Source organism: Microcaecilia unicolor, chromosome 1 (assembly GCF_901765095.1).
Source record: "Microcaecilia unicolor chromosome 1, aMicUni1.1, whole genome shotgun sequence".
Taxonomy (NCBI): Eukaryota; Metazoa; Chordata; class Amphibia; order Gymnophiona; family Siphonopidae; genus Microcaecilia; species Microcaecilia unicolor.
The window spans coordinates 131579040-131602661 of record NC_044031.1 but is presented as its reverse complement, the minus strand read 5'-3'; the positions used below and the strand labels follow the sequence as shown (position 1 = coordinate 131602661).

General features: G+C 42.4%; 1 protein-coding gene across 1 annotated transcript in view; it reads left to right on the top strand.

Moving 5' to 3' along the window:
• FAM133B (family with sequence similarity 133 member B) overlaps positions 1–23622 on the top strand; it is a 94786-nt gene that overhangs the window by 18758 nt on the left and 52406 nt on the right. Inside the window, exons 2-6 of the mRNA XM_030202875.1 lie at positions 4114–4211; positions 4921–4999; positions 10710–10784; positions 10885–10917; positions 19606–19671. Of these exons, the coding sequence (XP_030058735.1) occupies positions 4114–4211; positions 4921–4999; positions 10710–10784; positions 10885–10917; positions 19606–19671 (351 nt within the window). The remainder of the gene's footprint in view (positions 1–4113; positions 4212–4920; positions 5000–10709; positions 10785–10884; positions 10918–19605; positions 19672–23622) is intronic.

Below are 23622 nucleotides of genomic sequence, written 5' to 3'. Positions count from 1 at the left end.
ATGGTGCAGAATATTTTGCTACACCATTTGGCTCTGGCTGTCAGCTGTGCTCGTTAGCTCTACTGCGCAACCAGGCCAGCCAATTCTTGACGCTCTGAGCCAGAAGATAGCTCTGGCCTAGGAACTGGACAGCTGAGGTGGCTTCTAGGTCACATTGCGCGAACTACCTTTTAGTGAGGAACTTTAGTTATAGAGGAGCTTTGGCGCAATTGGTTAGAGACCTTGCAACCTACTAGTCTCGGTTGCCAGAGGACAGGCCTCAGGATTCTTTTCCTTTCTCTCAGTATCGTCTCGAGGTTTCGTGAGGCCAAATGCTACAGCCCAGGCAAATTACACATTCAGGGTTCGCCTTTCATGCTGCTGGAAGATCTCAGCTTTAACTCTGAGTCTATTTATACTTTCTGCACCTCCCAATGATGGGGTCTCGGTGCACTCCTTGAGTTTCATAATAGCAAGACACCTCTTCAGGTTCCATGCGGACTGGATAAAAAAACAAAACAAAATTTCCTCAGTCCAGTCTGTCTTGGCACTACTAACGCGCAGGCTACATACTGGTGCTCTCCCATTCCACTGCAGTCCCTTTCTTGGAACCTCTGTGCAGGCTTCAGCCCACATATCAGCCCGTTCAAGCCATCCTGCAATTGCTTATTCATTTAGGCACAGTCAAGTCTGTCCCCCTGTGAGATGGGGGGGAACAGGAGGTTATTCCTTTTGCTTGGTAGTTCCAAACAGGGAGATTCTTTCCACCTGGGTGTGTACTTCACAGGTTCAACTTTTTCCAGTGTGGACATTGCAGTCCGTGCTAATTGCAGTGCGGCAGGTGAGTTTCTGTCCTCCTTGGATCTCAAGGACGTGGGCTTTCATATTCACATTTCATCTTCGCACAGAACATTTCTGTTCTTTCCAATCCTTGGAGAACATTATCTGTTTCTGCTCATGTCATTCAGGCTTTTCACATCACCGAGGATGTGTTTTTCAAGATCGTAGTGGTGATGGCAGTCTTTCTTCGTCAGGATGGGTGGCTGGTTCATCCATACCTCACGATTGGCTGTTTGCGACTCTTCCTTTCAGGCAGTCTGCAAGTTTCATTCAAGACAGCTCTCTTCTTCAGTCCTTTGGATTGGTATTCCATTTCAACACAATCTTGGAGTATCTGGGTGGGCTTTCAACATAGGCTTAGGGAAGACATTTCTTCCTGTTGCTCATCAGCAAGTATTAACACCCCAGTCGGGTTTTATTTTCCCTACTAGGTCCTGGGTTATGGAAATAGGTTCAAGTGCTGGGCGCCATGGTCTCTGTCTTGGACGTTTTTCCTTGGGTCAGATTCCACATCAGACCTCTTTAGAGGTTCCTTCCTTCTCAGCTGTTGCTCTCCATCTCTCTTGGACCCTCTCAGCCAAACTCGACCTCAAACTAGGGAGTTGGCGCAGCCTATCTCTGCAAGTTCAGCAGTTCTCTCTCTCTGTAAAGTGGCTGTTTGCAGCTCACGTGCTGCTGCAACCGGCCTTTGCTAGATATAACGGGGTACGCATGCCTTCCAAGAGTCCACCACCGTCTCCTGAATTGCCAGCTGTGGAGAAAGGGCTGGCATATTTGGCAGATTCTTGGTTTGACTTGCTTTGTGAGTTGCCCAAGCAAATATCTTTGGTGTTCACAGGCCGTCGTTTGCTGGGGTTCTGCCACTGGGCGGCAGATACAGCTTCAAATAGTGGCTGGTTAAGTTCCCTTTTGATAGCACACTGTTTGGTGAGGGTTTTGCGAAGTTGCTGGAAGATCTATGTAACTCAAGACTCAGGGTCTACCTGTGGACGTGTCTACACGATCTTTCCAGTTAGGTCAGTATCGCCCTCATTGGAAGCTACCAGGGGCTATCATCCGGGGCAGTCTAGTTTTTCCTCTGAGATCCAGGTTTCAGCCCAAGCGGGGTTTCGCAACTCCAGACTTTGTTCTGTTGATATCCTCCGGATTTCTCCTGAAGAGTGACTGGGCACACACTCCTGTCTGACTTCCTGCGGTGGTTTCTGCCTTTCGTCTCAGTTAATCTTTGTCTTCCCGCTTGGCTAACATTTGTCGTGTACTCCTTCACTATTTGGAACAGATCAACAAGTTCTGTTGGTCAGCTCCTTTGTTTGGGACTTTTATAGGTATTGTGGGGTCACAGGGGGCTATCACGTCTGCGTACTTCCTAGTGGATGCACCATTGTTAGTGAGAAGGTGAATCTGCTCTATTGGTGAGGAAGTGCTGCAATATATTTGGAGACATAACTATTAGGAGAAAGCTGGGTATTTTCCCCTATAGTTTCTACCCCCTGATGCAGCCGTAGGGTGAAACTTGGCCACGTTGGGTGTTTGTACTAATAAATTTGCCCAGCACTCCTATATCCTTGGTCAGCTTTTTGCTTCTTGCTATCTGTGGGGCAGAGACATGGTCTTCATTCCATACCTTCTCCAGACGCTGCTGTTTGGGGGTGTCAGTTCGGTCGGATTCATCTTTTGGAGTTTTGGTGCTTTCAGCGGGAGCTTCAGGTTCTCACCCTACTGCAGGGCTGCTTTGCTAAAGACTCTGGATTCATCTGCTGCTGATGCTAAGGAACGAGAAATTATATTTATTTATTTATTTATTTATTTGTTGCATTTGTATCCCACATTTTCCCACCTATTTGCAGGCTCAATGTGGCTTACAATTTTCAGTAATGACTTATGCCATTTCAGAGTACAGATACAATTGGTAATATATAGAACATGGATGATATAATGAACAGTCAGGTAAAAAAAAAAAAGGGAAAATATACAGTTGGTATCACATATTGAACATGAATTTCATACAATTGGTATCACATATTGAACGTGGCTTACATAATAAAATTAGACAATACAATATAAGGAGAAAATAATCCGATTATTAAATAAATGATGGTGAATTACGGTTCCAATTATGAGTCATTATGGTATGTTATGTTAAAGAGATGTGTCTTCAGTGCCTTATGGAAGTTAATTAGGTTGTGAATTATTTTCAGGTCAAGTGATAGAGCGTTCCACATTTGCGAGCTCAAGTATGAAAAGCTGGATGCATGTATTAATCTATATTTTAGACCTTTACAGCTGGGGAAGTGAAGATTTAGGAATGTGCGTGCTGATCTTTTAGCATTCCTGGATGGCAGGTCAGTAAGGTCTAACATGTAGGTCAGGGCATCACCGTGAATTATTTTATGCACCAGAGTGCATATTTTGAAAGTTATGCGTTCTTTCAGAGGAAGCCAGTGTAAGTTTTCTCTTAGGGGCTTAGCACTTTCGTATTTTGTTTTTCCAAATATAAGTCTGGCCGCAGTGTTTTGGGCAGTTTGAAGTTTTCTGATGATTTGTTCTTTACAGCCAGCAAGAAGACCATTGCAATAGTCTAAATGACTCAGTACCATTGATTGTACTAGATTACGAAAGATTCCCCTGGGGAAGAAAGGTTTAATTCTCTTAAGTTTCCACATTGAGTGAAACATCTTCCTTGTTGTATTCTTCACATGAATTTCCAGTGTGAGATTTCGATCAATGGTTACTTCGAGAATTTTCATGGTATCTGAAATGGGAAGGGTAAAGTTTGGTGTGGATATAGTGGTGAAGTTATTAGTATTATATTGTAATGTAAGTACAAGACATTGCGTTTTCTCTGCATTAAGTTTCAGTTGAAATGCATCTGCCCAAGAGTGCATAATTTGGAAGCTATGATTGATGTTATTGGTGATTTCTTTTAAAGTGTTTTCCCATTTTCCTGCTCTTCATCCTGGCACAAGTGTTGAGTTACTTGATAGTTGGTCTGATTTGGTTGACAGGCTGATGCAGTTCTGGGCTTTGAAAGCATCTGTTGATTTAGGGTTCTAAAGGCTGGTTATGAAGAAGAGCCAATAGCTCTGTTTAGAAAGCATTCTGTCTCTTTAGTCTTTGAGAAAGGGTTGGGCCCAAAATATTTACTTTTCAGTATTATTTAGTCACGTTTTTGAAACAGTGAATGTTAATGCACCCATAGGAGTCACATGGGTGTGGCAGCAGTGCACACTAATGTCTCATAAGTATGGCCTTTAATGTTATAAGATGTTCTTGTTTGCCTTTTCTGCTATGCAGGCTTACATGAATCCCATAGCCATGGCTCGGGCACGGGGTCCATCTTCGACAGGAGGGCCAACTATCCAGGACTATTTGAACAGACCAAGGCCTACGTGGTAAGTTTGGGTAACTTCTTGGACGTCTTACCAGTTTGTAGAGGTGATTTTTCCCCTACAGATTTTGTTCTGTAGTCTTTACTTCCTTATTTTTGTTTGCTGAGGAGAATGTGATTTTATCTAGCAGCATTATCTCCAGCAAGTAAAACACACAAATACTAGTTTAGTTTTTATTATATATGATCTTACTAAATGTAGATGCCCATTAAACTTTGAGAACTAAATTAAAATACCCCAAGTAACGTGATCACGGTCGTCTTGACCTCTTTGGGGCACATTAAATGTACATTTTTGTCCTGCAATCATAAATTCTGCAACACACACCCCCTTGTACCATGAGCATTGCTTGGCCAGCCCTGACCTAATTCTAGCTGAAGTTCTATAACTTGGTGATTTTGCATCTGCCACACATTTAAAGTTCAGTCTCATGGTTTTAAAGTTTGCTTGCCACCCCTGGCCTGTGGATTATTTAAGGGATTTGGTGGCATAATGTGGCAGTACCTTAGTGGTTGTCCTGGAGACCACTTAATTTTCAGATATAGCAGCCTTTTTAGAACAACTGTTCTCCCATTCCACTATGAAGAATAGGGACCGCAATCACTGGAAATAGATATTTCACTTCCTACTAACCAAACAGTGATGTCTGTAGGTGGCTGGGTTTTTGAATCATTTAAATTTCTTTCTAATTTGGTCCTATTTTGTTTTTAAGGGAAGAAGTAAAAGAACAACTAGAAAAGAAAAAGAAAGGCTCTAGGGCCTTGGCAGAGTTTGAAGAAAAAATGAATGAGGTTTGTGGTCTTCTTTTTGTGGTGGGACTAAGTAAGCATGACATTAGGTAAAGAGAGGACACCTAGGAGAGATTACTGGGTCACTTCTCAAATTAAGGTTTGCACAAGGAGCGGGAAACAGCTGAGTTATCCTGCTCTTACAGTAACACATGCAGCTTTGGAAGGACCTTAGTTCCTGGCTGCAGGAGGAGGAGGATGGCAGAGGAAACTTGGAATTACTGAAAGCTGGGAGAGAGGGAGGCTGAATTTTTTTTTCATCAGAGTGTGGCCCCTTATAACCACTGACTGGTGGTGGGTTCATCAAACAATCTGCCTCATTTACGCACTTCATTGGCTTCAGAAACCACCAATTGCCCACCGAGAGCATCTTAAATCAGCTCTGAACACAAGCAGGTATTTGTAGAGATGGGAGAGAGTATATTGCACTAAATGAAAAATTTGATATAATAGGCATCTCTGAGACCTGGTGGAAGGAAATAACCAGTGGGACACTGTCATAACCAGGGTATAAATTATATCGTATTCATAGGGTGGGTCGAACTGGTGGAGGGGGTAGCATTGTATGTTAAGAAGGGCCTTGAATCAAATAGATTGAAAATTCTGCAGGAAACAAAGCTCTTCTTGGAATCCCTGTGGATTGAAATTCCATGTGTAAAGGGGAAAAGGATAATGATAGGATAAACAGATAGATGTAGAAATGTTATCAGAAATTAGGGAGGACAACAAACTGGGCAACACAATAATAATGGGTGATTTTAACCCAATATTGACTGGGTAAATGTAACATCAGGGTATGCTAGGGAGGTAAAATTCCTTGATGAAATCAAGGACTGCTTTATGGAGCAGCTGGTACAGGAGCCAATAAGAGGAGGGAAAAATTCTAGATCTAGTCCCTAGTGGAGCTTATGATCTGGTGCAGAAGGTGATGGGGCCGTTTGATAACAGTGATCATAATATGATCAGATTTGATATCGATTTTGGAGTAAATACACACAGGAAATCCAATACGTTAGCATTTAACTTTCAAAAAGGAGAACGGTGAAAAAAAAAAGGAGCAGCTATGAAGGTCAAAAATTTACATCAGGTGTGGATGCTATTCAAAAATACCATCCTGGAAGCTCAGGACAAATATATTCCATGTGTTAAAAAAAAATGGAGGAAGGAAGACCAAATTACAGGTGGCATGGTTAAATAATGAGGTGAAGGAAGCTATTAGAGCTAAAAGAAAACTCTTCAGAAAATGGAAGACGGATCCGACTGAAAATAATAAGAAACAGCATAAGGAATGGCAAGTCAAATACAAAGCACTGATCAGGAAGGCAAAGAGGGGCTTTGAAAAAAAGATTATGCTGGAGGCAAAAACACAAATTTTAGGTATATCAAAAACAAGAAGCTGGCAAAAGAATTGGTTGGACTGCTAGATGGGTCACTCAGGGAAGACAAAGCCATAGCAGAGAGGTTGAATGAATTCTTTGCTTCGGTCTTCACCAAGGAAGATTTGGGAGAGATACTGGTGCCAGAAAAGATATTCAAAGCGGACGAGTCGGAGAAACTGAATGAAGTCTCTGTAAACCTGGAGGATGTAATGGGGCAATTTGACAAATTGAAGAATAGCAAATCTCTTGTACCTGATGGTGTTCATCCCAGAGTACATAAGTAATGCCATACTGGGAAAAGACCAAGGGTCCATCGAGCCCAGCATCCTGTCCACGACAGCGGCCAATCCAGGCCAAGGGCACCTGGCAAGCCCCCCAAACGCACAAACACTCTACACATGTTATTCCTGGAATTGTGGACTTTTCCCAAGTCCATTCAGTAGCGGTTTATGGACTTGTCCTTTAGGAAACCATCCAATCCCTGATAGAATTGAAAAATTAACTTGCAGAACTATTGTTAATAATATCTGATTTATCTTTAAAATCAAGCATGTTAGCAGAAGATTGAAGAGTGCCCAATGTAACGCCAATTTTTTAAAAAGTTTTGAGAGGTGATCTGGGAAATTATAGACCGGTGAGCCTGACATCGGTGCCGGGCAAAATGGTAGAGACTATTATAAAGAACAAAATTACAGAGCATATTCAAAAGCATGGATTAATGAGACAAAGCCAACATGAATTTAGTGAAGGGAAATCTTTTACATTTCTTTGAAGGGGTGAACAAATTTGGATAAAGGTGAGCCGGTCGATATTGTGTATCTGGATTTTCAAAAGGCATTTGACACAGGCATGGTGAAGCTACTGCTTGCCCTGGGATTGGTATCATGGAATCTTGCCACTATTTGGGTTTCTGCCAGGTACTTGTGACCTGGCTTGACTACTGTTGGAAACAGGATACTGAGCTAGATGGACTATTGGTCTGACCCAGTATGACTGTTCGTATTTCATGTTCCAAAAAAAGATAAAAACTTTCTTTTTTAGGAAATACGTATTATAGCTAGATTCCTTCTTGTCCCCAAAGCAATCCATTGTAATTCTCAGAGGAATTACAACTGATTGCTTTAAGAAGTTTGTAACCTGCTTAGAATTGAAAAGGTGTTAGGTTATAAGCCCTAATGTAATGTTCTTGTGTTCAATTTTGACATAATGATGCTTTAAGTAGTATGATGAGAACAGAAATCATTAGTTCTGTGTTCATGATTCTCATTTTTACCCATAAAGAGTCACTGGTAGTGCATGGATGTAATTTGGGGATGAGGGCAATACCCCCCTTCACTCTGCTACTGCCATTACCTTGTTCCCTTCTTCCCCGCTCAACCCCATGGTCCAGCATATTCCCCTCTCAAACACCTCTGTGAGCTGGGGCCCCTCCCCAGGAATGCAGCAACAGCAAAATAAAAACTAATTATGAATCCCATGAGAGAGGATTTCAACTGAAACAAAACTCCCTTTTCCAGGACCTTGGATATTAAAGGATTATTGGAACTTGGTTAATATTTGGCAACATTCTGAGGATCAAGTGATGGTTTCTTGGAGGACAAACAGTAGTTGTCCTACAAGAACTTGGAAACAGACCTTCAGCAGGACTAGCATTGATAAGGTCTAGGATTAAACGGAAAAAAGTCTAGGTCAAGATTTTTAATCAAATATGAACGAAAAGGGTTGAGGTAGAGACCTTCTTAGCAACCAAAGTCTTTGAAAGAAAAAGCAGAGAAATTGCATTGAAAGTGGTCCAAGAGCTAGATTCAAGCTGAGTGGTGTCAGTTGAAGGTTGTAGTGTACCAGTCAATAAAAGAAAGGGGAAATAACCAATTGAGAAAAGGTGGGAAGGGAGATGGTGAGTTTCTTAAAGTAATGATGATCTGAACTTTAGTGGCAAAAAAGTGGGCAAAATTGCCAGGTGCTAATGGAATAGGAGATCCAGGAGCAGGCGTAACCAAAGCCAATAGAAAGTTAGAGTTTCTTCAAAGGAGTGTTGCAAGAATTAATAAGATTAGAGTAGTATTTCTATTTGGACAACCTAATGCTAGAAGAGTAACTCGGTTGACGTTCCTTATATAAAGCCTTATCGTGTGGATTCCTAGATTTAAGCCAAATCTGCTCATCTTTATGAAGTCTGCGCTTTAAAAGGCAGAGACCCCGATGATACTAGGGGTTAGGATGTTTTTCTGAATGAGAAAAATCTTTGAGAGGAACAACATAATTGTTAGCCTGAGTAAGGGTCTAATGCTGAAGCAAGGTGATCCAGATCAAGTGATATTTAGATTACGAGACACCTTGGAAAACCGTACATAATTATTGACAGTGGATGAGAATAAAAAAAGCAAACCTCGGCAACAGTTGATCAGTCTAACAAAGGGAGTAGAGTATGCAAGTGATGCTAAATCTGATGTCCCCAATAAGAAAAAGAGGCCTCCAAACGTGTGGCGATACAACAGACGTTACAAGACCTTCTGCGGTTACGAGTCGTCATTCCAGTACCTCCTCCAAGGCTGCACACAGGTCGATACTTCATTTATTTCCTGATTCTCAAGAAAGATGGTTCCTTTTGCCCCATCCTGGATCTCAGGAAGCTCAACCAGTTTCTCAAAGTTCGTAGTTTCTGTATGGAGACCGTGCATTCCGTCATTGCAGCAGACCAGCCGGGAGAGTTTTTAATGGCTCTGGACCTTGAGGAAACAATCGAGCCTCATCAGCAGTTCCTTCAGTTTGCCGTCTTGGGGCGACATTTTCAGTTTCGGGCTTTGCCCTTTGGCCTCGCAACCACTCCTTGCACCTTCTCAAAGGTCATGGTGGTGGTAGCCGGCGACCTTTCTCAGAAAAGAAGGCATTCAAGTTCATCCTTATCTCAACGACTGGCTGATTCGGGCAGACTCAGAACAGGAGAGTCACTTGGCTACTGACAGAGTTGTTGCTCCTTTGCAATCTCTGGGCTGGGTGCCTAGTCCTCAAGCTTGGGATTATGTGCAGGTGCTGTACTTGATGGTGGCCAGCATGCCCTTCTGAGCAGATGGTCACCGATCTTCCAGGACTATCAGTGTAATCTGTGGTGGTTGCCTCGGGCAAGGCTCAGCATGTCTTGGTGGCTCCGTCTTGCCAACTTGCGACGGGCAATACCTTTGGCGTCCCCACATTGTTTAGTAGTGGTGACGGATGCCAGCCTTTCGGGCTGGGGAGCCCATTGTCTCCACCGGTTTGCCCAGGGGTGCTGGACGGAGACGGAAGCAAAGTGGCCCATCAACCTTCTAGAGCTGCGGGTAGTGGTGAATGCAGTCCAGTTGTTTCAGAACCTGTAGGAAGGCAAGGCAGTACGGGTGTTGTCGGACAACACAATGACAGTGGCCTACATAATCAGCAGGGGGCATGCAGGATTTGCCTCTAGCGGCTGAAGCGCACTACCTACTGGAATGGGTGTACCGTATATTGTGTCAACTCTGTTGAATAAAAGCTGCGATATGAAAATAAACCTCTGCATCTGTCTTCTCTGCTTTTAGTGCTCTGTTCATGTCTAATCCTGTTAATGTCAACTTCACTTAATGACACATGATTTTAACGGTCCCTTGAATGTGATATTAAGTGGGTTTAACTGTATTTTATAATTGAGTGGAGTTTTTTTTTCTTGATTGATGATTGACAATGTTCTTACCTGTTGTGCTTTTTGCATGTAATTGTTGATGAGCGTGTATATACTGAGGTCTTTTTTTCTCCACTTCTGTTTTTTTTCTTGTTAGTGTATTGGCACTGTTTCCCAGGAACCATTGCAATTTTCACTTTTGTGCTTTTGCATTGATATTTTTGTGGTTTTGCACAACTGTATCCTTTGGAATAGCGTGCGTATTACAAATGTATTTATTTATTGTATTTATTATGACATTTCTACCTCGCATTGTCCCAAGAAAGCTCCAGTTCAATGCGGCTTACATAAATTAAAAGAAGCATTACAAAACAATTAATACTAATACAAGAATATAACTATTTAAAAAATATTTCTTTTCATATTAGCTGAACACAGATCTAAAGAAGTGGGCTTTAAGTAAATTTCTAAATGACATATAATCAACTGAGTGTCTGATATACTTGTTCCCAAAGAAGAGAATATGGGAGAAATAAGTGAGAGGGTTTTTTGATGTAAGATGATGAGAACATGGACATGGGGTTTGGGGTGCCATGTCTGGGCAAGAAAAGGGATTAAGAGGGGGTATAGGGGGCTTCGAAGTGAGGGCAATGTGCTGGGCATACCAATTCAGTTTGTAATTTAGGCTTTTGTTTTTCAGAGCTGGAAGAAGGAGCTAGAAAAGCACAGAGAAAAAGTGTTGGGTGGGAGTGAGAGCTCTTCAAGAAAGAAAGAGGTACAGTACATGTCATTGTTCTGCTATGAGAGCCATCTGCTCTTTATCTCTGGGACCTGGAAAGGGCAGAAGTCAGGCTAATTATTTCCTTTTTCTTTAGAAGAAGAGAAAAGACAAGAAGAAATCTGCTGGGGTGAGCAAAGTTTTCTTTCTTTTCTTCCAGTAAAATATGTCTGATTCCCTGGAAGAATAAAGTCATAATTAAAGATAGGATAAAATGCAACATCCAGAAATATAACCTATATAGATTGTCATAAGTTTACTTATATGCAGAGATGTCAGGTGATCTGTAGGGCCTGTGGTGGCACTGTGGACAGATAGCTGGGCAGACTCTAGGGACCTGTGGGGGCTTTCTCTCCTGACAGTTGCTATATTACAATGTTTGTTAAGTTATTTAATGTCTAGCTAGACAAGGCTGAAAATAAAGTTGTACTTTCTAATTAGAGATAGGTCACAATCCAGGAGCACAAGGGGCATGGTCTTAGTATTGACAAATTAACTCTGGGATTGTTATCTCATAAGGAGTTGATGTAAAAAGCTGTGCTAGGCTAAGTGAAGCTGTTAACTTCCGTGTTAGTGCTGAGTTTTGTGTACTAATATAATGTCCAGTGCTGTAAGGGTTTGGTTTTTAATTCACAAAAAAAATCTACACTAAGTCAAATGTAAACCATTGCACTACTATTAATGCAGTGAGCATTGTAATCTGTTAACAAGCTGTTTAAGGAATTACTTCCAATGGAACAAAGTGTGCTAAATTTTATCACAATTATTTGTACTTCACATTTAGTTCTGAATCTTCCTCCCAAAGGTAGTTTTTTAACTTGACGAAAAACAGAGATCTTACCAAAAAAACAGTAAACACATATTTTTATAGAGAAAGGACCTCAGAAATAACTGCTGTTAATATGCAAATTGCTCATTCATCAGCGTCAGTTGTGGTTGAGTCTCATTCATTGGTCCAAAAACCCTTTTTACTTTATTTACTTTTCTTTAGTTTCTGAATTTTATTTTCTTAAACTCTTTATCAATAATTTTTCTTCATAAAGTGAGTCATTGAGTCAAAATCAACAATGTTTACTGTTTTTTTGGTAAGACCTTTGTTTTTCGTCATTGGATTTTCATTCTTATATCTCTGTTTTGACTAGAGTAAAGTTTTAACTTCCCATTTCTTTTGGTGGGAAGTCAATTGTAAGTTGAAACAGTTAGACACCAAAGACCTAAATTGGGAACCTGAGATCAGATTCCCAATTTGGGGCATGCAGACTTAGATCCCTGTACCCTACACCTATCCATGCCCACCCTCACACTCTCTCATCAGTTATCATCCATCTGCCTATCTCCATCCACCTATTCCCTTACACACCCACTCACCCTCGCTCATCTATTACCCAGTCACCCACTTATCTACGCTGGAGAAATTCGTATTAGTGAGAGGGTTTGGGGTTAGTTAGGTGAATGTTGTGCAAATAGGCAGGTGGGGGACTTAATAGATAGAAATGTTAGTGAGGGGAGGCGATATGAATCTCTTTGGTCCTGGAGCAGTGTTGCCCTGCTTTTGGGATCCCAAAGCATTCAGGATTAGACCAGACAGCTTCCAATTCAGTAGATGTTAATCAGAGGTAGAGTAGACATTAACTTTCACTTTAATGCATTTTTATAAATTCATATTTAGCACTCAGTTTTAATTATTGTGCACTAGGCATCTCATTTTTATTGTGTTAAGTAGTAGTAGTTTAAAAAAAAATCTGCCTTTTAAAATGTTATCACACATTTTCTGTTGAGAATTTGTGGGGGGAAGAGTGGAGAATCTTAAGTTTTGAATGAATGATCTGGGATCACAATTCAGGAAGCAAAATGTCTCTAGACGTTCTTGGATTGTGATCCAGAATTTTATGTTGTCTTGTGTTTTTCCCCCATATCTGAACTGTGCTTGGCTTTATGTATTCCCAACATTTATTTATTTATTTTATTTACTTGTTACGTTTGTATCCCAGATTTTCCCACCTATTTACAGGCTCAATGTGGCTTACATAGTACCGTAAAGGCATTTGCCTAGTCCGGTAGAGAAACAAATACAAGGTGATATTGTGGTCGAATAAAGGTTCATATGTATCAGGTGCAATAGGGGTTGAGGAGAGAAAAGGTTATAAGGTGTCCATTACGAGCTTTGGTTTTGCTGTGTTGCAGAGTGTAGGTATCTATGTTGGGTCGGTGGGGTATGCCTTTTTGAATAGGTAGGTTTTCAGTGATTTCCTGAAGTTTAGGTGGCCATAGGTTGTTTTCACAGCTTTTGGCAGTGCGTTCCATAATTGTGTGCTTATATAGGAGAAGCTGGATGTGTAGTTTGCTTTGTATTTGAGTCCTTTGCAGTTTGGGTAGTGGAGGTGTAGGTATGTTCGAGATGAATTAGATATGTTTCTGCTTGGTAGGTCAATGAGGTTTGTCATGTATCCTTGGACTTGGCTGTAGATAATTTTGTGGACCAGGGTGCAGATTTTGAAGGTGATACGTTCGTTGATTGGAACCCAGTGCAGTTTTGCCCGGAGGGGTTTGGCACTTTCAAATATCAACCTAGCTGCTGTGTTTTGAGCGGTCTGGAGTTTCTTTGTCAGTTGTTCTTTGCATCCCGCATAGATTCCGTTGCAATAGTCTGTATGGCTTAGTACCATTGATTGTACAAGGTTGCGAAATATTTCCCTCGGGAAGAAAGGTTTTACGCGTTTCCACATTGAGTGGAACATTTTCTTTGTTGTGGAGTTCACTTGGCTCTCGAATGTGAGGTTACGGTCGATTGTAATGGCGAGTATTTTCAGACTGAGATAGAGAGGGTGTGGTCTGGGGTGATTAAGGTTGTGGGTTTGTACGTGTTGTGTTGAGATGAGAGGATGAGGCAGTGTGTTTTTTCAGTTTCAGTTGAAAAGAATTTGCCCATGAGTCCATGTTGTTCAAACCGAGTTTCATTTCATTGTTGATTTCTGTTTAGATCATGTCTGAAGGGAATGTATATTGTGACATCGTCTGCGTAGATGAACAGGTTGAGGCCTTGCTTTGATAAGGACTTGGCCGGTGGGATCATCATTATGTTGAAAAGTGTTGGTGATAGTGGTGATCCTTGAGGTACTCCACAGTCTGCTTTCCAAGGGGGAGGTATGTTTTAAGTTTGATTTCACTTGGTATGTTCTGGGGGTTAGAAAACCCTTGATCCAGCTAAGTATATTTCCACCAATTCTGAAGTAGTCTAAGAGTCTTAGTAGTATGTTGTGGTTTACCATGTCAAAAGCGCTCGACAATCCGAATTGGAGGAGAAGTATGTTCTTGCCTGTAGCTATTTCCTGCTTGAATTTGGCCAGGAGAGTGATTAGCACAGTTTCGGTACTATGAAGGGGGCGGAATCCCGATTGTGATTCATGTAGTAATGAGAACTTTCAGCATGCTTGTCATTTTCTTTGGCACTTGCTTAGTGCCAAATCATTTTAGTAGATGTTTAAGCCCTGGAAGGGACCGGATTCTTAAAAGGTTGATACTGTAAAGACCAACAATAAAAAATATTGTACTATATGAGTTTTGAAGAATTCAAAGGTCTCTTCCTCAGATGAGGTGGAGATGCCTGGAGGTGCCCAACGCGCCTACCAGCTGCCTTCCAGGCATTGTGGAGGACTTGCAGCCCATCTGCACATCCTCACAGCCTTCTCCGGGGTGACTCCCAGGTCCACCCCGATCCCCCCAGGGCATTTGCTTCAGGTGCTGCGTGCCGAAGCATTTTCTCTGTACACTTTGTATTTTTTCCCCAGTTACTTCTTATGACTCCAGTACACATTCTGTTCTTGGTACTGTCCCTTCCCAATCTCTTTCTCCATCTGAAATCATTGTATACTGCAGGAACACAATGCCCATCTTGTGCTTTCATCATCTCACCATCTCTTTTGACTTCTTCCTTCTCAGCTCTCAACCTTCAGCATTTCCTTTCTTCCATTCACCCATCTCCATTCTATCTGAGTACATCGCGCCTTTGTCGCTGTCATGCTTCTCCTCTTCATCGTACTCTCTTGCTTCTTCTCCTGCTCTACGCTGGGGATATCAATCCCAATCCTGGTCCTCCACATCAGCTCTCAACCTATTCGTGCAGGTCACACCGTGATGTCTCCAATCTAATTTCTGTTCCTCTCCTCCCCCTTTCTTTCCCTGCTCTGTGGAATGCCCGTTCTGTCTGCAACAAACTTTCCTACATCCACGACCTCTTTATCTCTCGTACTCTCCATCTGCTTGCCCTAACTGAGACTCGGCTTTGCCCTGAAGATTCTGCTTCAGCTGCGGCCCTGTGTCATGGAGGTTACCTTTTCTCCCATACTTCTCGCCCGATTGGCTGCAGAGGTGGTGTCAGGCTACTACTTTCACCCTCCTGTAGATTTCAACCTCTTCTTCCACCTCAGTCTCACTGCTTTTCTTCCTTCAAAGTCCAGTCCATCCGTCTGTTCACGCCTCTGCCTCTCCAGTAGCAGTCATTTATCGACCCCCTGATAAGTTCCTTTCTCACTAACTTTGATGCCTGGCTGTCCTTTCTTGAACCTTCATCCCCATCCCTCGTTCTTGGGGATTTTAACATTCATGCTAATGATCCCTCTGACTCTTATACTTCTCAGGTTCTCACTTTAACATCCTCTTTCAATCTTCAACTGTGTTTCCACTTTCCCCACTTACCAGAATGGTCACTGTCTTGATCTTATCTTCTTCTCCAACTGCTCACTCTCCAGGTTCTGAACCTCAGCTCTTCCCCTCTCTGACCATCATCTGATAACTTTCACACTTAAACATCCGGCCCCCCAGTCCCGTCCAGTCTCAACCAATACGTTTAGGAATCTTCAGTCTATTGACCCTTCTACTGTGTCCTCCAGTGTTTCAAATCTCTTCTCAACCATTATGTTATCCAAGTCTCTTCCTATAATACTATTCTCTCCTCTGCTCTGGATACTCTTGCTCCTCCCATTCCCCGTTCTGTAAGGCTTACCAAACCCCAGCCTTGGCTGACCTCTAGAATCCGCTACCTATGTCCCTGTGCCCGCTCTGCCGAACGCCTTTGGCTGAAATCCCATGCCCATGCTGACTTCATACATTTCAAATTCTTGTTGACCTCCTTCCAGTCTGCTCTTTCACTTGCCAAACAGGACTACTACATCCAGTTGACACATTCTCTTGGCTGAAACCCTCGACATCTCTTTGCCACACTGAACTCTCTCCTTCACCTCCAACTCCCCCTTCACTTCCTCCCCGGATTCTGGCCGAGTACTTCCATGATAAGGTTAACAAGATTAAACTTGAATTCTCAACCAAGTCACCTGCACTTCTCCTTCCCTTAGTCCATTCTCTCAACCCTCTTTCAACCCCTGCCTCCTTTTCTGAAATCACTGAAGAGGAAACTGCACATTTTCTTTCCTCTTCAAAACTAACTACCATTCCTCTGATCCTAGTCCCACCCATCTACTTAGCACTATCTCTCCTACTGTCATCCCTTTTGTCATACCCTCAATGTTTCCACTGGGACTGTTCTGATGCCTTCAAACGTGAAGTAGTCACACCACTCCTCAAAAAACCTTCATTGGACTCTACCTGTCCTTCCAGCTATTGCCCCATCTCTTTCCTCCATTTCCTATTCAAGATACTTGAATGTGCTGTTCAGCACCATTGTCTTGACTTTGCTTTCATCTCAAGCTATTCTTGATCCACTTCAGTCTGGTTTCGCCCTCTTCATTCAACTGAAACAGCGCTTGCTAAAGTCTCCAATGACCTGTTCCTGGCCAGATCCAAAGATCTTTATTCTATCCTCAGCCTTCTTAGTCTGTCTGCTGTTTTTGACATGGTTGATCACCGCCTACTCCTTGATACGCTGTTCTCACTTGGATTTCCGGGCTCTCTTCTTTCCTGGTTTTCTTCTTATCTCTCCCATCGTACTTTGAGTGTACCCTCTTCCACTTCTATCCCACTATCAGTTGGTGTACTTCTGGGATCTGTCCTGGGACCTCTTCTTTTCATCATCTGTACTTCTTCCCTTGGTACTCTGATCCCATCCCATGGTTTTCAGTATCACCTTTATGCTGATGACTCTCAGATCTACCTCTCCACACCAGAAATTTCAGCAGGAATCCAGGCTAAGTATCAGCCTGCCTGTCTGACATTTCTGCCTGGATGTCTTACCACCATCTGAAATTAAACATGACCAAGACTGAGCTTCTTATCTTTCCCTCTAAACCAACCTCTCCTCTTCCCCCATTCTCTGTCTCTGTGGATAACACTCTCATCCTCCCTGTCTCATCAGCTCATAACCTTGGGTTTACCTTCAACTCCTCTCTCTCCTTCTCTGCACATATTCAACAGACTTCTAAAACCTGTCATTTCTTTATAATATCACCAAAATTCGTCCTTTCCTGCGCACACTACCAGAACTTTTATCCACAGTCTTATCACCTCTTTCTTAGACTATTGCAACTTGCTTCTCACAGGTCTCCCACTAAGCCATCTCTCTCCCCTTCAATCTGTCCAAAGTTTTGCTGCACGACTTATATTCCACCAGTGTCGCTATTCTCATATTAGCCCTCTCCTCAAGTCACTTCATTGACTCCCTATCCATTTCCACATACAGTTTGAACTCCTCTTATTGACTTACATGTGCATTCACTCGGCAGCTGCTCAGTACCTCTCCACTCTTATCTCTCCCTACACTTCTCCCCGGGAACTCCATTCACTGGGTAAATCTCTCTTATCTGCACCCTTCTCCTTCACTGCTGACTTGGTTCCTTTTATCTTGGTGCACCATATACCTGTAATAGACTTCCTGAGCCGATACGTCAAGCTCAATCTGTGGCCGTCTTCAAATCTAGGCTAAAAGCCCGCCTTTTTGATGCTGCTTTTAACTCCTAACCTTTACTTGCTTGTTCAGTACCTATGTTTTATCATTCCCACTTTAGTAATTCCCTTATCCCTTATTTGTCCTGTTTGTCTGTCCTAATTAGATTGTAAGCTCTGTTGAGCAGGGACTGTCTCTTCATGTCCAGTGTACAGTGCTGCATATATCTAGTAGCGCTATAGAAATAAATAGTAGTAAGTAGTAAATTGAGAAAACTGGTTTTATTCTTAGATTTTGCACACAGTTGGAACATGCCCAATCCCCACCACTACCATTTGTGACCCAGGGGTTTTGAAGCACTCAGGCTTTCATTTGCGAGTAGCTGAAGATTTTTTAAATTTATATTCACCCCCCCCCCCCCCCCCCCCCCACCAGCCCAGCCCAGCCCTAAGAGACATAGCCTGTAGTTCTCTTAATGGGCATTCTTCATGGACACTGCATCCATTGCTTACTCTGTTGTGTTTAGTTGTACCTTAGGAGAATGAGTTAGAAAAGAGCACTTGTATCAGCAGCGCTCATGTTAACTGGTGTCACATGGAATGTAGCAGCAGAGTAACAAGGAGAGAGGGAAGGAACAGTACACATCATCTCATAGAAAGATTATAACCAAGAAACTGTTTACAAATAGAAATATTAGTCTGGCCATTGACAACACTGAATAGTACTTTATGGGAAGCCCCAGTTCTAGCTTTGAACCAGACTCGTAGCCCTCAGGTTAGCAGGGCCTGTGAACATTCAGGAGGTTTCACCCTATAGTGACTGCCAACCAAATTAACAGGGAAGTGAGGATGTGTGATACTGTAAAAACCAGTATAAGCATTACAGTACCCTAAGTGAGCGTTTCTGTGAGATTGCTAAGATAAGTACTAATTTGAGATTTGCATTGAAAATAGTTTTTAATTTCATATTTGAGAAATATCTTTTTTTTTTAGGAATATTGGAGTTTGGATAAGTAATACCTTTAATTTGTGCAGCAAGTATTCTATACAATACTTGCAAGTTACAATATTATGATATTGGTTTTCATGTGAAGTTTATATATAGGTTTTTTAAAGGCCATCTTAGATAGAGAATTGCCACTCCTGTTTTTGAGCTGGAAGAGAGTGGGAAGGATGCAGTTTATTAAGGAAAGAATTTTTTAAATCATATTTAAGACAAAATAGTGGGGGTTGGATTTCATTTAGAGCAGGAAGAGGCTAGTTTGAAAATGTCTCAGAGCTTCTATTCAACAATGAATAAGTCAGTGCTTCCCAACCAATGTGCCTTCAGAGCTTGTCAGATGTGGCACAGAAAAGTCACCGCTGCGTGGTGCCCAGGTCTAGACCAACACACCTTGCAGCAACAAGAGATACGCAGGAGCTCCATTTTGAGCATGTGTGTAGTCTGAGCACAAACCCCAGAGACTGGGAATTAATAGACAGCATATAGGGCATGGATAGCTGGGCCTTGTTTTGTGCAGTACACACACTGCACACAGCACCTCCTTCAGCTTGCTTCCTCACTCATGTCCATGCTCCTTGCTCTTTGGAGGCTGGTGTGCCACACAGCATTTCTTGAGACAGTGTGCCTTGAGCTTCAAAAGGTTGGGAAGCACTGCAGTAAGTATCATTGCTTGGAAAGAGGATACTGGTTTTTATTTGTCATCAGGAGTCACTTTGTTTTGGAGATGTAATTTTATTTGATTATCTAATATGGAAAGACCTTCCAAGGCTGATGGAACATGCAGAGCTTAATCCAGATGCATATCTCAAGCTAGCAAGCCCTGTACTTGCAGCATTCATGCTTCTACTTTTCCCTGTGGTGGTGCCCTTTATATGTATAGGATATACTCCTTCCCGTGTGTACTAGAGATTAGAACATGCAGAACAGTACCCCTAAAATGCTACATCTCACAAGCTTTACTTTTTGTTGTCTTTGGTCAAGTTGTCTCCATCTTCCTCTTCATCAAGCTCTGATTCTTCCAGCAGCTCTGAAGACTCTGTGAGTGAGGTAAGCACGTTTCCAGCACTAGCTGTACTCAAATCAGAACTTATTTTACATTTTCTACTCCCATAGCACTTGTGGTGCATAGCATACAGGTCTGAGCTTTCACTGTATTTTGATTCAAATGTAGCAGAGGCTCCCAAACTTGTTCAAGGGAAACCTCAGACAGTCAACTTTTCAGGCTATCCACAGTGATTATGCATGAGATAGATTTGCATACCAAGGAGGCAGTGTATGCAGATTGATCTCATGAATATTCATTGTGGATATCCTGAAAACCTAACTGGCTGGGGTTCTCCCTGGACAGGTTTGGGAATCGCTGAAATATAGTTATATAGTACAGAGGATATAAAGATGAGTTACTGGCTTTCAAGGCCTTGGATTGCTGAGCCAGTTGTTAATTGTTGAGATATTGAATGTATTTGGTGGGGAAGGGGGGAATAAAAGGCTTTGAGTACTATTCCAGCAGTGTGAGTCATATAAAGTTGAACAGTGCAATTGTTCTGATCAAGCCATTGTGGCATTTCATTCATTTCGGTCATCTGCCCAGGTTGTAAGGAGCTCAGTTATGCTGCGAAGGTTGTGAAGTCTGGTCTGATGCTCACATGCAGTGAGCATGCTCCCAAAGTGCTGACACAAACAAAGTAGACCAAGTAAAAAGTCAAACCAAATATTTATTAGGATAATATAAATTCAAATAAAGGCTCCAAAAGTGCTTCAGAGGGGCCCTCTCTAGGTGCGAATTTAGAAAAGATGATTGTGTCTGGCCATTGGAAAAGGGTTGAGTTTCTAGGCTTGTGTCTGATGAATGAGGACCTTCTAGAAGTATATATATATATATATATTTTTTTTTTTTTATAATTCTTTTTATTAACTTTTTTCTTTACATACATCCCACATAGCTGAACACATTTATCACAAAACTTTCTCATATATGGATCCACAACCTCCTTCCACCCCCCTCCCCCCCCCCCCCCCCCCCCCTCTAGGCATCTCAGGTGTAAATCCAACTCCCCCTACAACAGAGTATCCTCATTATACATATGTCACCCCGTTAATCCTCGCCATTCCACATAGGAGGACCATGTTTTTGAAAATCTCACCATGCCCCCTCGCCTTAGGGCTGTAAGTTTGTCCATCAAACAACAGTCCACTTTAGTCAATACTTGATCCACGGTGGGAGTCGCCGATTGCTTCCAGTATCTTGCAATTAGAATCCTGGCTGCAGTTACAATGTATGATAGGGGCCCATGACGTAAGCCACGTCCCTCCCTTAACGGGATATTCAACAAGCACAGCCCAGGAGTTAGTACAACCTCAGCTCCCAGGCCATTCTGCAGTCTCATCTGTAAATCTTGCCAGAACTTCTTTATTCTCGGACAGTCCCACCATATATGCCAAAACGTTCCTTCCGCCCCACAATTACGCCAGCAACTTGCCCTTCCCGTTTTAAACATATGGGACAGCCTACTGGGAGTCATATATCATTGAAACAGCATTTTATATCCATTTTCCAATAAGGGGGTGGCCACAGAAAATGACAGTAGTCGTTTGAATATCCTTTTCCAAGTTTCTGGTTCATATGTAGAACCCAGTAGGGACTCCCATTTATTAATACACATTTTTAATTGTTGGGACTTATGAAGTAAAGCTCTATAAATTCGGGAAATCCCTCCTTTCTAGATGTATATTTTTGACAGACGAAAGAAGTTAGTGCTGGGAACATTTAGATATGAAGAGGGTACAAAGTTGTCTCTTAAGGATTTTTGTTAATCCAGTTTTAATTTGAAACTGTTGATCTCTAAATCTCCTCGCCCTTTTAGTATTAGCTAAGCAAGGAGCTGTTGCCTCATTAAGGACAATCCTTGTATAGGATTTTCATTGCCTTGCTTTGAGTTCTGTTAGATAAACAGCCAGTGGCCTTTCCTTCATGTTGGGCTACAGCTGACAGCTCTTTACATTTTTTTTTAATTTATTTAATCCTCATAATTTACATTGTGATAACCAAATTAGAAAGGGTCACCAGAAGAACAACATTGGTGAGATTTCATTATTAAAGATATTTTAAATGTATAGTCTTTATATCTGTAATATTTCAAAGGTGTATGACCATAAAAATCAGAAAAAGTAATGTTCACATGGTGTTAATTAAAAATGTTTAAAGAATAACATTGAAATTAAGTATCTCCATGTGACTTCAGTAAGGATGAGACAACAACTATTTTATCAGAGGGATGGATTGTATATCATTTTACAGAGTGATAATTTATTTCTTGTTCTTTCATTTATTTTTGTACTAGCCGTTGAGCCCGTAAAAACGGGCTGGTATTGGGATTTTCCTTCCCCCCCCCCCCCCTCGCGATGTCGCCACCGCTCCCCTCCCCCCCTCGCGAGGTCGCCACCGCTCCCCTCCCCCCTCGCGAGGTCGCCACCACTCCCCCCTCCTCGGAGTTGCCGCCGCCACCCCTCCACCCGGTCCAGGCCCTCTCTTCGCTTCTGAACTTACACATTCATTTGCCGAACGCAGCAAGAGCAAGGCACATCAGCTGAGCTGCCGTGGGCCCTTCCTTCTCTGCCTGTGGCCCCGCCCTCCTGTGACGTAACGTCAGCGAGGGCGGGACACAGGCAGAGAAGGAAGGGGCAGCTCAGCTGATGTGCGTTGCTGCGTTCGGCGAATGGATGTGTAAGTTCAGAAGGAAAGAGAGGGCCGGGCCGGGTGGAGGGGTGGTGGCGGCGACTCCGAATGGGGGGGAGCGGTAGCAACCTCGGCGGCGCAGTTTCCCTCTCTGTCCCGCCCCCCCCCCCCCCGTCATCACGTATTGACGCGGGGGCAGGACAGAGAGAGAGGGAAGTCCCTATGCGCATTTGCGAGTGAGTCGGTCACTCGCCGTTTATGTGTTTGATGCCATAATATCCAAGTGTTCTATATGGGCCATAATAATGCATACATACTAATAAAACAAACAAAATACACATTCCCATCTTCCCTCTTAAAATCAGTGATAGCAAATCTTATCAATATCCATATTAATTGTGATAGTGCATATGTTGCTTAGACTGGTGAGATCCCATTCAGGGTGAAAGCAAACTAATTTTCCTTAACATCCTTACCAGACCAGTCCAGAACTTCTGGGTTATGCCCATCAACCAGCAGATGGGAAACGAAACTAAAGACTTGAGAGCTCTGTCCTATAAGGGCACTGTATAGCCTTACATTTATTTATTTATTAGGATTTATTTACTGCCTTTTTGAAGGAATTCACTCAAGGCGGTGTACAGTAGGAATAGAACAAACAGGAGCAATAGGCAATTACAGCAGTAAAAGTATTCAAATAACAATACAAAATATTTTTATTTATTTTTTGTTACATTTGTACCCCACACTTTCCCACTCATGGCAGGCTCATTGCGGCAGGCAATGGAGGGTTAAGTGACTTGCCCAGAGTCACAAGGAGCTGCCTGTGCCGGGAATCAAACTCAGTTCCCCAGGACCAAAGTCCACCACCCTAACCACTAGGCCACTCCTCCACTCCAATATGGCATGGTATACTACTTACAATGTCAACACGCTACGTAATAGAACATTTTAATAGTGAAGGGTAAAGCAAAGATGGAACATATAGGTAAGAGAGTAAGAAGAGTTAGAAAGTAAGGTGACTGATTTAAAGAAAGTTGCACACGAGGTCAGAGAGAGATGGTTAAATATTATCTCAGCTAGGGTAGGAGTGGATAAACATTTTATTTATTTGTTGCATTTGTATCCCACATTTTCCCGCATATTTGTAGGCTCAGTGTGGCTTACATAGTACCGGAAGGCGTTTGGTGGCTCCAGTGAGAGCATTACAAAGTGATATTGTGGGAGGATAGAGTTCCTGTGGTAAAGTCACATTTAGGAAAGCGTGCAGCGGAGGAAATGAGTTATGTCCATTACTTACTTTAATTTTGTTGTGTCACAGA